The sequence below is a fragment of the Rana temporaria genome, chromosome 8 (assembly GCF_905171775.1).
Source record: "Rana temporaria chromosome 8, aRanTem1.1, whole genome shotgun sequence".
In the NCBI taxonomy this organism is placed as follows: domain Eukaryota; kingdom Metazoa; phylum Chordata; class Amphibia; order Anura; family Ranidae; genus Rana; species Rana temporaria.
The window spans coordinates 185,810,698-185,825,106 of record NC_053496.1 but is presented as its reverse complement, the minus strand read 5'-3'; the positions used below and the strand labels follow the sequence as shown (position 1 = coordinate 185,825,106).

The following is a 14,409-nucleotide window of genomic DNA, read 5'->3' as shown; positions in this document are numbered from 1 at the left end:
TACCTGGACAGGCCTCTCACACCGACCTGGCAGCCAGAGTATCACTCGGAACCTTGAGAGGGAACAAGTCTCTGCCACAGACTTGGCCGAAATAGGGATAGGAGTGGAACCTCTGCCACAGGCCCTTACTCTAGAACACAGTTCAGTTGAAGCGAATCCTTCTCAATACTGTCCCAGATTCAGAGAGCAATTGCGTCTGCGTAACCATAGTTACACAGCGCAATTGCTTACTTGCGCAGGCGTAACGACTTCTCCTGATTCAGAGAGCTTGTTACGCCGACTGCAGAGTAAGATATGCGTGGCATAAGGCTCTTATGTCCTCATATCTTAGGCTGCATTCTTACGCAGGCCGCTGGGTGGCGTTCCGGTAGTGGTCAGCGTATAGTATGCAAATTGCATACTAACGCCGATTCACAACCCTACGCGAGCCCTGCGTACGCAGTTTACGTACGTCGGTTTTTGCGTAAGGCTGCCCCTTCTAATAGCAGGGGCAGCCAATGCTAAAGTATACCCGTCGTTCCCGCGTCGCGAAATTTGAAATTTACGTTGTTTGCGTAAGTGAATCGTGAATGGCGCTGGACGCCATTCACGTTCACTTTGAAGCAAATGACGTCCTTGCGACGTCATTTACCGCAATGCACGTCGGGAAAGTTTCCCGACGGAGCATGCGCCCTTCGCTCGGCGCGGGAACGCACCTAATTTAAATGATTCCCGCCCCCTAAGGGATCATTTAAATTGCGCGCGCTTACGACGGGCATTTTTCCGGAGCGCCCACGCAATTTACGGAGCTACTGCTCCGTAAATCGCGGGTAGCGCAGAAAATTAGCGGGGGCACAGGGCAAAAACGGTGCCCTGCGCCTACGTAAAAAAAGCGCAGATGTTACTGAATCAGAACACAGTTTAGTTTAAGCGAATTCTTCTCAATAATGATGGTACCTGAATCTCCCTCAGGTAGTTTTTATAGTTAGCAGGTCACCGACTGACAGGTTGCGAAAAGACAAACTCCCAATGTCCGGTCACCTCGATCCCGATGGATTGTCTAGGCCCTGTTGGATCGCCTGCCTCCGGGCTCACCTCAGACTGACTCCCCACCGAACAGCACAACTCGCTTGGGATCTTCCTCATAGGACTAGGGGACCCAGTAAGTCACTGGGGCCCCATCACAGCTTCAATTGCACCGGGCCATGAGGGCCCAGAACTGGGAACACCGCGTAGCACGTGCGTCCCGGCCTGGTAGGCCATATCGCCGGGGCCCGTGATGTGCGCACACCCTAAAGGTGGGTGCCGCACCCGGAACCAGGAACAGGAGGAGACCCCCACAAAATGGAGTCTGCCCTAGAAGTACCCTCCCCCAGCATGCCCATACCTCCCAACCATCACGGATTCTGCGGGAACTCCCCGCACAGGCTGCATCTTCCCGCAGTCCCGCGAATGGGTTAAATTTCCCGCACAGGAAGCTGTGCTAGAAGAAGGAGCACGGGGTCTAAGGGGAGACATGCACAGCTGGCGCCACCTGCTATCCAGAGATGGAAAGGTATCTCTGGAACACAGAATGGAACCACAGAACAGCCCAGCCAGGCAGGAACCCAATTTACCTGAATTAAACCGGATAAGAGCAAAGTAACTCTCTCTCATCCCCCTCTAAATTTAACATAGCACCTGGACTGAAAGTACATAGGCGCTACACATAATTTGATATTTTCAAAGGAGGGAGGCTAGACGGGGTCCCGTGATTTCTGTCAGCAGCCCTGCACACAGCACAAGGCCGTGTTCACTCTACAAGACATCTCGGGGCTGAAGTTCCTCTGAGCTCCACAAGGTGATGATCTTCTCGCTTCTTCCCAGACAGGAAGTCTCTATGGAAGGCAGGAAGTGATGTCAGGTACCAACAGGAGGTCCCAGGTGAGAGGTGAGTCGGGAGGAAGTAGAGAGGAGACAAAGCTGAAGTGGCAGCAGAGGAGGTAATAAGATCTTATCTTCTATTTACACCCAGTAACCCCGTCATGTCCGTCCTCTTCCTCCATAGTCACTGTGACGTCTTTTATCTCCAGCAGATGATGATACACACATATATAGTGTGGAGACCTAGATTAACCCCTTCATGGTCAGAACATTTCCCCCCTATTTAGGGGGGCCGAAATATACTCTTCATTTTGGAGATGTGTCACCCTAGCAGTCTCCTTGTAACGAGGGATGAGTTTCGGGTTGTACTGAAACTCAATTTAGAATATACATTTTGGTGGAATTTGTGGTTAATTAACCACTTCCCGACCGCCGCATGTATATGTACGTCCACAGAATGGCACGTACCGGCATATGGGCGCACATGTACGTCCCCGCCTTTCCACGGGTCGGGGGTCCGATCGGGACCCCCCCCCCCCGCTACATGCGGCGGTTAGATTCCCGCGGGGAGCGATCCGGGACGACGGTGCGGCTATTTGTTTCTAGCCGCTCCGTCGCGATCGCTCCCCGGAGCTGAAGAACGGGGAGAGCCGTATGTAAACACGGCTTCCCCGTGCTTCACTGTGGCGCTGCATTGATCGAGTGATCCCTTATATAGGGAGACTCGATTGATGACGTCAGTCCTACAGCCACACCCCCCTACAGTTGTAAACACACACTAAGTGAACACTAAATCCTACAGCGCCCCCTGTGTTTAACTCCCAAACTGCAACTGTCATTTTCACAATAAACAATGCAATTTAAATGCATTTTTTGCTGTGAAAATGACAATGGTCCCAAAAATGTGTCAAAATTGTCCGAAGTGTCCGCCATAATGTCGCAGTCACGGAAAAAATCGCTGATCGCCACCATTAGTAGTAAAAAAAAAAAATTAATAAAAATGCAATAAAACTATCCCCTATTTTGTAAACGCTATACATTTTGTGCAAACCAATCGATAAACACTTATTGCGATTTTTTTTACCAAGAATAGGTAGAAGAATACGTATCGGCCTAAACTGAGGGGAAAAAACATTTTATATATGTTTTTGGGGGATATTTATTACAGCAAAAAGTAAAAAATATTGAATTTTTTTCAAAATTGTCGCTCTATTTTTGTTTATAGCGCAAAAAAAAAAAAAACGCAGAGGTGATCAAATACCACCAAAAGAAATCTCTATTTGTGGGAAAAAAAGGACGCCAATTTTGTTTGAGAGCCACGTTGCACAACCGCGCAATTGTCTGTTAAAGCGACACAGTGCCGAATCGCAAAACCTGGCCTGGGCATTTAGCTGCCTAAAGGGTTAAAGGGGTGGTAAACAAAATGTAATTTTTTTTTAAACATGTTATACTTGCCTCCACTGTGCAGTTCGTTTTGCACAGAGTGGCCCAGATCCACTTCTTCTGGGGTCCCTCGGCGGCTGTTGCTGGTCCTCCCCGCAAGAACTCACCACATTCATGCGAGAGAGCCATAGCCGCTCACTGTATCACTCGGCCCCGCCCCTCGGTGCGCCGCGTCACTGGATGTGATTGACAGCAGCGCCAGCCAATAGCTGCGCTGCTATCAACCCATCCGCTCTAGCCAATCAGCGGCCAGGCTGAGCGGCGAAGAGGATCTCGGGACCGAGCGCGGGACATTCGACGGGTCAGGTAAGTAAAACGGGGGGCTCGTAGGGGGGCCGGCATCATCAGATGTTTTTTCACCTTAACGCATAGATTGCATTAAGGTGAAAAAATGTTTTCCTTTACAACTCCTTTAATTTTGGTGCTCTCCCGTAATGCCCTGCACGGCCTTGGCCCTGGTCTGCAGTAGGGATGAGCCGTTGGTTTGGTCCAAACCTAGGCTTTTTGGGGGTTTGGAAGAACGACTGAACTGCTGCCTATCCGGCCCGGGTTCAGCGGGTGACGAGCATCATATAGAAGAAGTATTTCTTTTGCTTCCATATATGATAACTCCCCTCTGTCACTGGTTCATAAGGAAGCCGCGGATGCTTGCACCCGCTGTGTCCCTAGAAACAACTGGAAATCCCAAACACATAAATAAACTGTCAGGAATAGCAGTGAAATCATTGACCAAATATGGCCCCTCGCCATATTTAAGCGATGACATTGACCAAATAAGACCCAATTTGGTCAATGATGTCACCACCAACCCAGCCCCTTATTTTATATAGCTCAGGGATTACTTGGCTATGAGTACCGGCAGGATCAGCCGCGTTCGATGGGTCAGTTTTGTTTTCCTGCTAATCAGCGAGCATCATGATTGACAATGGATTTACAACAAGGGACACGTTCAAGGCATAGGTTACGTTGTTTTTCAATGAGTACTATGTACTCCATACTATTTCATGTAGGGAGGGGGTTGTATTATCCAGTAACAGACAAGGGGTGTGTCTGGATGGTGACTGTATCATTGTGTGTGTCAGGTTCCTATAAGGTGTCAGGATGTCACTGTCTATTTCTCCATGGAGGAGTGGGAGTATTTAGAAGGACACAAGGATCTCTACAAGGACGTCATGATGGAGAATCAGCCGCCCCTCACATCACCGGGTAAGAGGAGACTTTATTGTAAAGGAGAGAGCAGTACGGAGGCTCCACCTAGATCCCCCATCATCTGATAAACACATAGAAACAATGTATTCAGTCAGTGTGTGTGTTTCCTACAGATGGATCCAGTAATGGGAACCCACCAGAGAGATGTCCCCGTCCTCTGTATTCCCGGGATTCCACACAGGAAGGTCACACCATCCCCCCCATCCCCCACCATCATCAGGTAGATGAGGAACAATCACTGATAGTATCATTAGGATCTGCATTGTTACCATTGATGTCATGTTTATTATCTATTCAGAGTGGAAACCTGGATGTTCCTACAGTTGCGGTCAAAGAAGAGATTAAAGAGGAGAATGAAGAGTATGGGGTGATAGACACCATGGCGGAGTCATCCAGCTACAGAAACCCACCAGAGAGATGTCCACGTCCTCTGTATTCCCGGGATTCCACACAGGAAGGTCACACCATCCCCCACCATCATCAGGTAGATGAGGAACAATCACTGATAGTATCATTAGGATCTGTACATTATCTGCATTGTTACCATTGATGTCATTTTTATTCTATATTCAGAGTGGAAACCTGAGAGATCCTGAATTTAAGGTTAAAGAAAAAATAAAAGAGGAGGATGATGAGGATGGGGTGATGGAGGAAATACACAAAGATCTGTACCAGGACACCATGGTGGAGTCATCCAGCTACAGAAACCCACCAGAGAGATGTCCCCGCCCTCTGTATTCCCGGGATTCCACACAGGAAGGTCACACCACCCCCCACCATCATCAGGTAGGTGGAGTTGAGGGTCGGGAACATAAAGTGATTGAACACTCTGACATGTGGAGACGATGTGTGGACTCTACAAGATGGTATTTTCTATGTGATCTCACATCATAAATACTTCTATGTTACAGATGTTATTTTCTGCCATTCTGTTGGTTTAGGGTGAAGATCTGATGATCGTAAAAGTTGAGGATGAGGAAGAAGAGACGTATGTGAGGGATGATCAGCAATATATGGAGGAGGCTGGAATGACGAGGACATTTATAGAGGAGGACACTCCTACAGAGATCAGCACAGGTGACCCATAATATATTCTTCTCTTATCTCTGCTCTGTTACTGCTCACTGATTGGTCCTGAGTAGGGTTGGGCATTCGACTCGAACATTGGGTGTTCGCCGAATTGCGAATATAATGGGGCGTTTGTGGGAAATACGAGCGCTGTGGTAAGCCCCATGATGATCTTATGATCGGCCAAAGCATGCTTTGGCCAATCACTGCGCGCTCTGTTGTGAGAGCAATAATTGGCCAAAGGCAGGGTGCCTTTGGCCAATCGTGGCTCAGGAGGCACCCCACAAGTCCACGCCCGACACTATATACGAATGCTTCCAACGGCGGCCGTGTGTTGGAGTGGACAGAGGAGCACTAGATTAGGCAGGTTAGTTAGTGGCATGCAGGCAGTGTAATGAGAGGAATGAAGGTAGAGCCATAGGTGCCACAAGTACTTGCAGCCAATCTTCTAGCAGTACACCACCAGTTAATTTCAGTAGGCAAATTTCGCTTCCCCAAATTGCTAGCACTGCAACTGCTGCCTTTTTAGCTGGTAGACTCTGCCCCCTTTCGTGAATTCATGGAATGTGCTGTACCACAGTGGCAGGTTCCAAAACAACATTTCTTTTCACGTAAGGCCATTCCAGCTCTCTACCGTCATTTAGAAGGCAATGTTTTGGCCTCGTTGGACAGGGCGGTGAGCAGCAAGGTTTATATTACCGCTAACTCATGGTCCAGAAGGCATGGGCAGGGACATTACCTTTCTCTCATGGCGCACTGTGTAACTGCTGGCAGCTGGGAAGGATGCAGGACAGGGTTCAGTGTTGGAGCTTGTTCTGCCACCACGCCTCCAAAAAACTGGTGGTTATTCTGTCACAACATCTGTATGCTCCCATCCCTCCTCTTATTATTCCTCTATAGCCTCTTCTGCAGAATTGTCCTCTGAACCAGCAGTGCTCCATAAGCGTTCAAGGGGCTACGCAAGTAGTCGGGCTAAAAGATGTCATGCAGTGCTCTAGTTAGTCTTCCTGGGGCAGATTCTGTCAGCTCTGAAGGGGCAGGCTCAGAGGTGGTTGACGCCATGGCAGCTTGAGCCAGGAATGGTTGTATGTGACAATGGCACTAATCTTCTCTCCGCCCTCTGACAGGGACACTTGACCCATGTTCCCTGCTTGGCACATGTCCTGAATTTGGTGGTGCAGCGTTTCTTGACTAGGTACCTGGCTTACAAGATCTCCTGAGGCAGGCCAGAAAAGTCTGTGGTCATTTTTGGCGGTCATACAATGGCAGTGCTTGGCTGGCTGACATTCAACGGGAATTCAACCTGCTTGCCAACCGCCTCATTTGTGACATGCTCACCAGGTGGAACTCAACATTGGCAATGTTGCAGCTGCTGCACACACAGCAGAGGGCCATTAATAAGTACCTCTGTGAATATGGCACCAGGTCAGGGTCGAGGGAGCTTGGCTTCTTTTCGCTACGCCAGTGGCTACTGATCAAGGATGCATGCACTTTCCTGTCACCATTTGAGGAGGCCACAAGGATGGTGAGCAGCGACAATGCATGCATCAGTGACACCGTCCATCTAGTCTTCCTGCTGGAGCACACGCTTCGTGGAATCATGGACAGGGCACTTGAGTCAGAACAGCGGGAAGGAAAAGGAGGACATCCTTTCCTCTAAAGGCCCTCTTTATGCAGATAGATTTCCTATCTGCATAACAGGAGGAGGATTGTGTCAGCATAGATGTAGAGGATAACACGCAGCAGTCTTCAAGGGATGGTTTTCCGTCCCCAGAAACCCAAGGAGTTATACGTGGCTGGGAGGAGGTAATTACGGATAATGTGATCCTTAGTGACCCAGAGGACTCAGAATCTCGAATGCCTCTGCAAACTTAGGCTGCATGGCCTTCCTGATTCTGTAAAGACTGCAAAAGGACCCTAGGATTTGTGGTATCAAGGAGAGGGATCATTACTGGCTGGCAACCCTTCTTGATCCACGTTACATAGGTAAAGTTGCAGAACTCATCCTGCCTTCAGAGGATGAAACCTCTTCAGGAGGCATTGAAGAAAACTTTGTAATTCCTTTCCAGACCCTGGGAGGTCACAATTTCTTGGTGCTGCACAACGTGTTTCTCAGGCTTTGTTCGGTCAGAAGAGCGGTGGAGAAGGTGGCTGGCTGACCGATGCCTTTAAACAATTTTTCAGTCCTCAGCACCAAGGGCTGATAGGTTCACGCAATCATCGCCAGTGTCTGCAATACATGGTGCAGGAATATCTAGGGGCAAGAGCAGACCTGAAGACCTTTCCAACGGAGTATCCACTGGGTTACTGGGTCTTGAGGATGGAACAGAACTTGCTCAATATGCAATTAAACTACTGGCCTGTCCTGAATCGAGTGTGCTTTCTGAACGCACATTAAGTGCTGCTGGGGGGTTTGTAACAGTTAAAAGAGTACGCCTGTCCACAGACTCCGTTGATAGGCTCACATTCATAAAAAAATAATTAGTCCTTGATCAGCAGCTATAAAGCCCCCGATGCTGATGTACCTGATTGGATTTCCTATGGATCTGGGATCCCTTGGAGACTGCCTATGCTGCTTATCCTCTTCCTGAATCTTGATGATTCTAGCTTCACACAATAATTTTGGTTTAGGGCACCACCAACACCCAAGGCCCAATTTTTATGAAATGTATGTGATAACATTTTTGAAATAATATTTAACAGCAGGGCCTGTTACTGCACCCAACAAGAGTAATTGTGAGGGGCTTACAGTGTTCTGGCACCATGACTGGGGCATGTAAATACAATTTGATATAGTCCAGTCCCCGTAGTGTATATAATACAGTTCAGAGTATATAGTCCAGTCCACATAGTATACATAACACATACATACAAAAAAATGGCGTAGGTGACCCCCCCAAAATCCATACCAGGCCCTTCAGGTCTGGTATAGATTTTAAGGGGAACCCTATGCCATTTTTTTTTTTTTTTAAATGGTGCATCGGTCCTTACCTCAAAATCCATACGAGGACCTTCAGGTCTAGCATGTATTTTAAGGGGAACCCCGTGGCAATTAAAAAAAAATGGCCTGGGGGTCCCCCCCAAATTCCATACCAGACCCTTATCTGAGCATGCAACCTGGCAGGTCAGGATAGGGGGGGTGACGAGTCAGTGGCCCTCCCCCTCCTGAACCATACCAATCCACATGCCCTCAACATGGGGACCCAGCTTGTGGTTGGGTAAAGAGCACGCCCCTCCCAGTCCCCATTGGTTCCTGCTCTTCTGACAAGGCTGTGTAAATGTAGAAGTGATCAGGGAGGAGGACCAAAGGTTCTTTGATGGGGGGAAGAGTCCCAGCTGGTTGGGACCTCCACAGAGAACATCTCCTCACTCATATCTACCTGATCCAGATGGAATCTTGATGGAAGTGAACTAACCCTCTCATATCTATTGATGATGTTTTTCTATTTTTCCAGGACACGCCATGGAGAAACCCTCAAAGGATCGTCCCATTTTGTGGAGAATACAAGATGAGGACACCACAGGAGATTGTGGAGGAGAAAAGACAATGAGCTTCACTATGGATGGAGGACTTCACAATGTGGATAGACCATGGAATCCCTCTGACTCTGAGCAACCTCGTACTGTGAGGGGTGGGGCCGGGATTCAGGGGAAGGAGACATTTTCCTGTCCTGAATTTGAGGAAAGTTCTAGCTCAGAATTATTATTTTTTAAACATCATAGAACTCATGCCGGAGAGAAGCCGTATTCCTGCTCTGAGTGTGGGAAATGTTTTAAAAGGAAATCAGAACTTGGTAAACATCAAAAATGTCACACAGGGGAGAGGCCGTATTCCTGTCCTGAGTGCGGGAAATGTTTTCCAGGGAAAACAACACTTCTCAGACATCAAAGATCTCATACAGGGGAGGGACCATATTCCTGTTTTGAGTGTGGGAAATGTTTTTCAGAGAAGTCTGATCTTTACGTCCATCATAGAACTCACATAGGGTGGGAGGTGTATTCCTGCTCGGAGTGCGGGAAATGTTTTAAATGGAAATCAGAACTTGACAGACATCAAACTTCTCACACAGGGGAGAGATCATATTTCTGTCCTGAGTGCGGGAAATGTTATCCACAGAAATCAACACTTGCCCGACATCTAAAATCACACACCGGTGACAAGCCGTATTCCTGTTCTGATTGCGGGAAATGTTTTACAGAGAAGTCCCATCTTTATGTTCATCTTAGATCTCACACAGGGGAGAAGCCGTTTACCTGCTCTGAGTGCGGGAAATGTTATCCACGTAAAGGAGAACTTGACAGACATCAAACTTCTCACACAGGGGAGAGACCGTATTTCTGTCCTGAGTGCGGGAAGTCTTATCCGATAAAAACAACACTTGCCAGACATTTAAAAACCCACACCGGAGAGAAGCCGTATTCCTGTTCCGAGTGCGGGAAATGTTTTGGAGAGAAATCCTATCTTTACGTTCATCAAAGAACTCACACAGGGGAGAAGCAGTATCCCTGCTCTGAGTGCGGAAAATGTTTTCTACTGAAAGCAAAACTTGACAGACATCAAACATCTCACACAGGGGAGAGACCGTATTCCTGTCCTGAGTGCGGGAAGTCTTACCCGCTGAAATCAACACTTGTCAAACATCTAAAAACCCACACAGGGGAGAAGCCGTATTCCTGTTCTGAGTGTGGGAAATGTTTTGCAAGAAAATGCCATCTTTCCATTCATCGTAGAGATCACAGAGAGAAGAAGCAGTAGTAATTCTTTGTGTGTGGTAAAATGTTTTACTGAAATCACTTTGGCTTGACGTACACCAAAGATTACACGTGGGGAGTGGCCATATTCCTGTCCCGGGTGTGGGCATTGTTTTCTGGCTGAAATAAACACTGAGTGAGAAGCCATATTCCTGTCCTGAGTGCGGTAGAAATCGCACGGGGAGGGGTGGAGCCATTTTCTTATAAGGAGTGTGGGGAATGTTCCCAATTAGAAATCAGAGCTTCTTATACATTAAAGGCGTCACAGGAGTGAGAAGCCATATTCCTCTCCTGAAAATATTTTTCAGAGAATTTCATTCTTCATAGACATCAGAGGTCTCACACAGACAAAAAGACTTAATCCTACCCTGAGTGTGGGAAATGTTTTTCACAGAAACCCCATTGTTGCAGAGGATTCACACAGGCAGAAGACATATTCCTGCCCAGAGGGCGGGAAATGCTCTCACAGAAGTCCCGTCTTTACAGACTTCAGACGATTCACAAGGGCAAGAAGACATATATTTAGTGAATTTAGATAAATTGTACTAAATCGGAGCTTCTTCTACATCAAAGGTTTTACACAGGTGTGGGAAATGTCTTTCAGAGAAGTCCGCTCTTCATGGACATCGGAGGTCTAACACTTTAGAAGACCTATTCCTGCCCAGGGTGCAAAAAAAAATTCTTACAGTAGGCCTGTCTTTACAGACTTAAGACGATTCACAAGGTCGAGAAGACCTTTTCTTATCTTGAGTAATGGTTTTCACACAAGGCCCACCGTTCCAGCCATTAAAACGCTACACAAACCCTCAAGAACTTTCAGAGAAGTCCTCTTTTCATGCACATCAGAGATCTCACACCTCGGAGAAGACTTATTCCTGCCCAGAGTGAGGAATGTTCTCACAGTAGGTCTGTCTTTACAGACTTCAGACGATTCAGAAAGGCGAGAAGACATATTCTTATCTTGACTAATGGCTTTCACACAAGGCCATCTTTCCAGCCATGAAAGCCGTTCACAAACCTTCAAGGTCTTTCAAAGAAGTCCGCTCTTCATGGACATCGGAGGTCTAAAACATGCGAGAAGACCAATTCTTGCTTAGAGAGTGAGAAATGTTCTCACAGTAGGCCTACCTTTACAGACTTCAGACAATTCAGAAGGGCAAGAAGACATATTCTTATCTTGAGTAATGGCTTTCACACAAGGCCCATTGTTCCAGTCATGAAAACCCTACACAAACCCTCAAGGTCTTTCAGAGAAGTTCACTCTTCATGGACATCGGCGATCTCACAACTAGGAGAAGACCTATTCCTGCCCAGAGTGAGGAAAATGTTCTCACAGAAGGCATACCTTTACAGACCTCAGACAATTCAGAAGGGCAAGAAGACATATTGTTATCTTGACTAATGGCTTTCACACAAGGCCATCTTTCCAGCCATGAAAGCCGTTCACAAACCTTCAAGGTCTTTCAAAGAAGTCCGCTCTTCATGGACATCGGAGGTCTAAAACATGCGAGAAGACCAATTCTTGCTTAGAGAGTGAGAAATGTTCTCACAGTAGGCCTACCTTTACAGACCTCAGACAATTCAGAAGGGCAAGAAGACATATTCTTATCTTGAGTAATGGCTTTCACACAAGGCCCATTGTTCCAGTCAAGAAAACCCTACACAAACCCTCAAGGTATTTCAGAGAAGTCCGCTCTTCATGGACATCGGAGGTCTCACACATGCGTGAAGACCTATTCTTGCCCAGAGTGCGAAAACTTTTCTCACGGTAGACCTGTCTTTACAGACTTCAGACAATACACAAGGGCAAGAAGACATATTCTTATCTTGAGTAATGGCTTTCACACAAGGCCCATCGTACGTGAAAACCCTACACAAACCTTCAAGGTGTATTTATTTAGTGAAATCAGAGCTTCTACATCAATGGTTTTACACAGGTGAGGAGCAGTATTCCTGCCCTGAGCGTGAAAAATGTTTTTCACAGAAATCCACTCTTCACAAACATCAGAGATCTCAAACATGCAAGAAGACCTATTCCTGCCCAGAGAGTGAGAAATGTTCTCATAGAAGGCCTGGCTTTACAGACTTCAGAGGATTGACATGGGTTAGAAGACTTAATCCTACACTGAGTGTGTAAAATGGGAAGCCCCTTTCTAGACATTAGAGGATTCACACCAGGCCCGGACTGGGACAAAAAATAGGCTCGGGCATTTTGAATTGAGCGGCCCATGACATGTTAACCGGCCCCTTTCCCACTGTCCACCCTGAAGGATCCCCCGGGAGGGGGAAATCGGCGGAGGTGTGGGGAAGATTGGGGGCAAGGGGGGGACCAGGAAAGAGCATGGGGGAGTGGAGAGCACAGGGAAGAACATGGGGTAGGGCGAGAGCACAGGGGAGAGGCAGAGAACACAGAGAGGAAGAGGGGGGCAGTGGAGAGCATGGGGTAGGTGACGAGCACAGGGTGGCATCGGAGAGCATAGGGGGATGTGGAGAGCTCAGAGGGAGGTGGAGAGCACGGGGCAGCGGAGAGCATGGGGGAGGTGGAGAGCACAGGGGGCTGCAGAGAGCATGGGGGTGATGTGCAGAGCATGGGGGGATATGAAGAGCACAGGGTGGCGGCAGAGAGCATGGAAGTGATGTGGAGAGCAAGCGGTGATGTAGAGAGCACAGGGGGAAAACAGAACATGGGGGGGAGTGGAGAGCACGGGGGGGATGTGGAGAGCACAGGGGGAAGCAGAGAGCATTGGGGGGGTGTGGAGAGCACAGAGGGGAAGAGGAGAGCATTGGGGGGGGGGTGGAGAGCACAGAGCAACGGCAGAAAGCATGGGTGAGGTGAAGAGCACAGGAGGTGACATGGGGGGGGGGGGATGTGGGGTGTCACAGACTGGGCAGATGGAGAACTCTGTGTTATAATGTGTTCTTAAGTTATCCAGACAGGGCTGGTCACTAATTGCTTGTGGCATCTTATGCAAGTTAGTTCTATGGGGGAGCCAGACTGTCTAAGGAGGTCATTGTTATGATAATAGGATTAGCTCTACTGTGTGAAGTGAACTTTGTCTGAAATAATGGGAGTAGCCCTTATCTGATGGTTTGCTGTATAAATTCAGTGTGTTTCTAAAAATAAAGCAGTTCCTTTTCTGGTGTACGCCAAGACTGGTGTTGTCTGGTCCTTGGGGTTTCTATAGCCAGATCCATTTTTCTTGTGTTTCAGGACTTGGGAAGCAGCTTCTTGGCGGAAATACCCAACAGGGTGTCAGGAGTCCATCACAGGGGGGATGTGGAGAGCCCAGGGGGAAGCGGAGAGCATGGGGGGGATGTGGAGAGCACGGGGGGGGGGGAGCAGAGAGCATGGGGGGTGTGGAGAGCACAGGGGGTGGCAAAGAGCACTGGGGGGTCTGTAGAGCATGAGGGGGCTAAGAGTATGGGTGGGGTGGAGAGCCCAGGGGGGCAGGATAGGAGGAGCAGTGGGGGCGGCTGCATATAGAAGAATCATTCTCTGGAGATTGAGAGAAAAAGTTTGGCTTTTGTTTTAACATGTTATAACATTTTGTAAATAAGTTCACACTGATAAGGCAGCACCAATGAACGGGCACCGTCGATGGGCACTGATATGCGGCACTGATATGCAGCACTGATGGACATGCATGGGTGGCGCTGATGGGCACTGATAGGTGGCACTGAAAGGCTGCAAAGATGGGTACTTATGGGTGGCACTAATAGGCGGCATTGGGTACTGATGGGCATTGATACTCAGCACTGATAGGTATCCCTGGTGGCACTAGCAGGCATAGTTGGTGGGCACTGATTGGCAGCTGCCTGGGCATTGAATGGCAGCTGCCTGGGCACAGATTTGCATTTTCCTGGTGGTCTAGGGGGGGCATACATGGTGGTCCAGTGTTAATGGCCATCCTGGTGGTCCTGGGCAGGATCCAAGGGGGGGCTGTACTGATAAACAATCAGCAAAGCCCCCCCTGTCAGGAAAGCTGCCAATCGGCTCTCCTCTACTCGCGTCCATCAGACGCGAGTGACGTAAAGCTGATCAATGGTTCATCCTGTTTACATCGTGATCAGCCGTGATTGGACATGGCTGATCAC

At 48.3% G+C, this 14,409-nt stretch overlaps 1 protein-coding gene across 1 annotated transcript in view; it reads left to right on the top strand.

Moving 5' to 3' along the window:
* The window catches only part of LOC120909612 (gastrula zinc finger protein XlCGF26.1-like), a 29,904-nt gene extending 17,316 nt beyond the window's left edge, over window positions 1-12,588 (top strand). Inside the window, exons 2-4 of the mRNA XM_040321365.1 lie at window positions 4,793-4,978; window positions 5,436-5,571; window positions 9,018-12,588. Of these exons, the coding sequence (XP_040177299.1) occupies window positions 4,874-4,978; window positions 5,436-5,571; window positions 9,018-10,318 (1,542 nt within the window). The 5' untranslated portion in view covers window positions 4,793-4,873 and the 3' untranslated portion in view covers window positions 10,319-12,588. The remainder of the gene's footprint in view (window positions 1-4,792; window positions 4,979-5,435; window positions 5,572-9,017) is intronic.
* The last annotated feature ends 1,821 nt before the right edge of the window (window positions 12,589-14,409 follow it).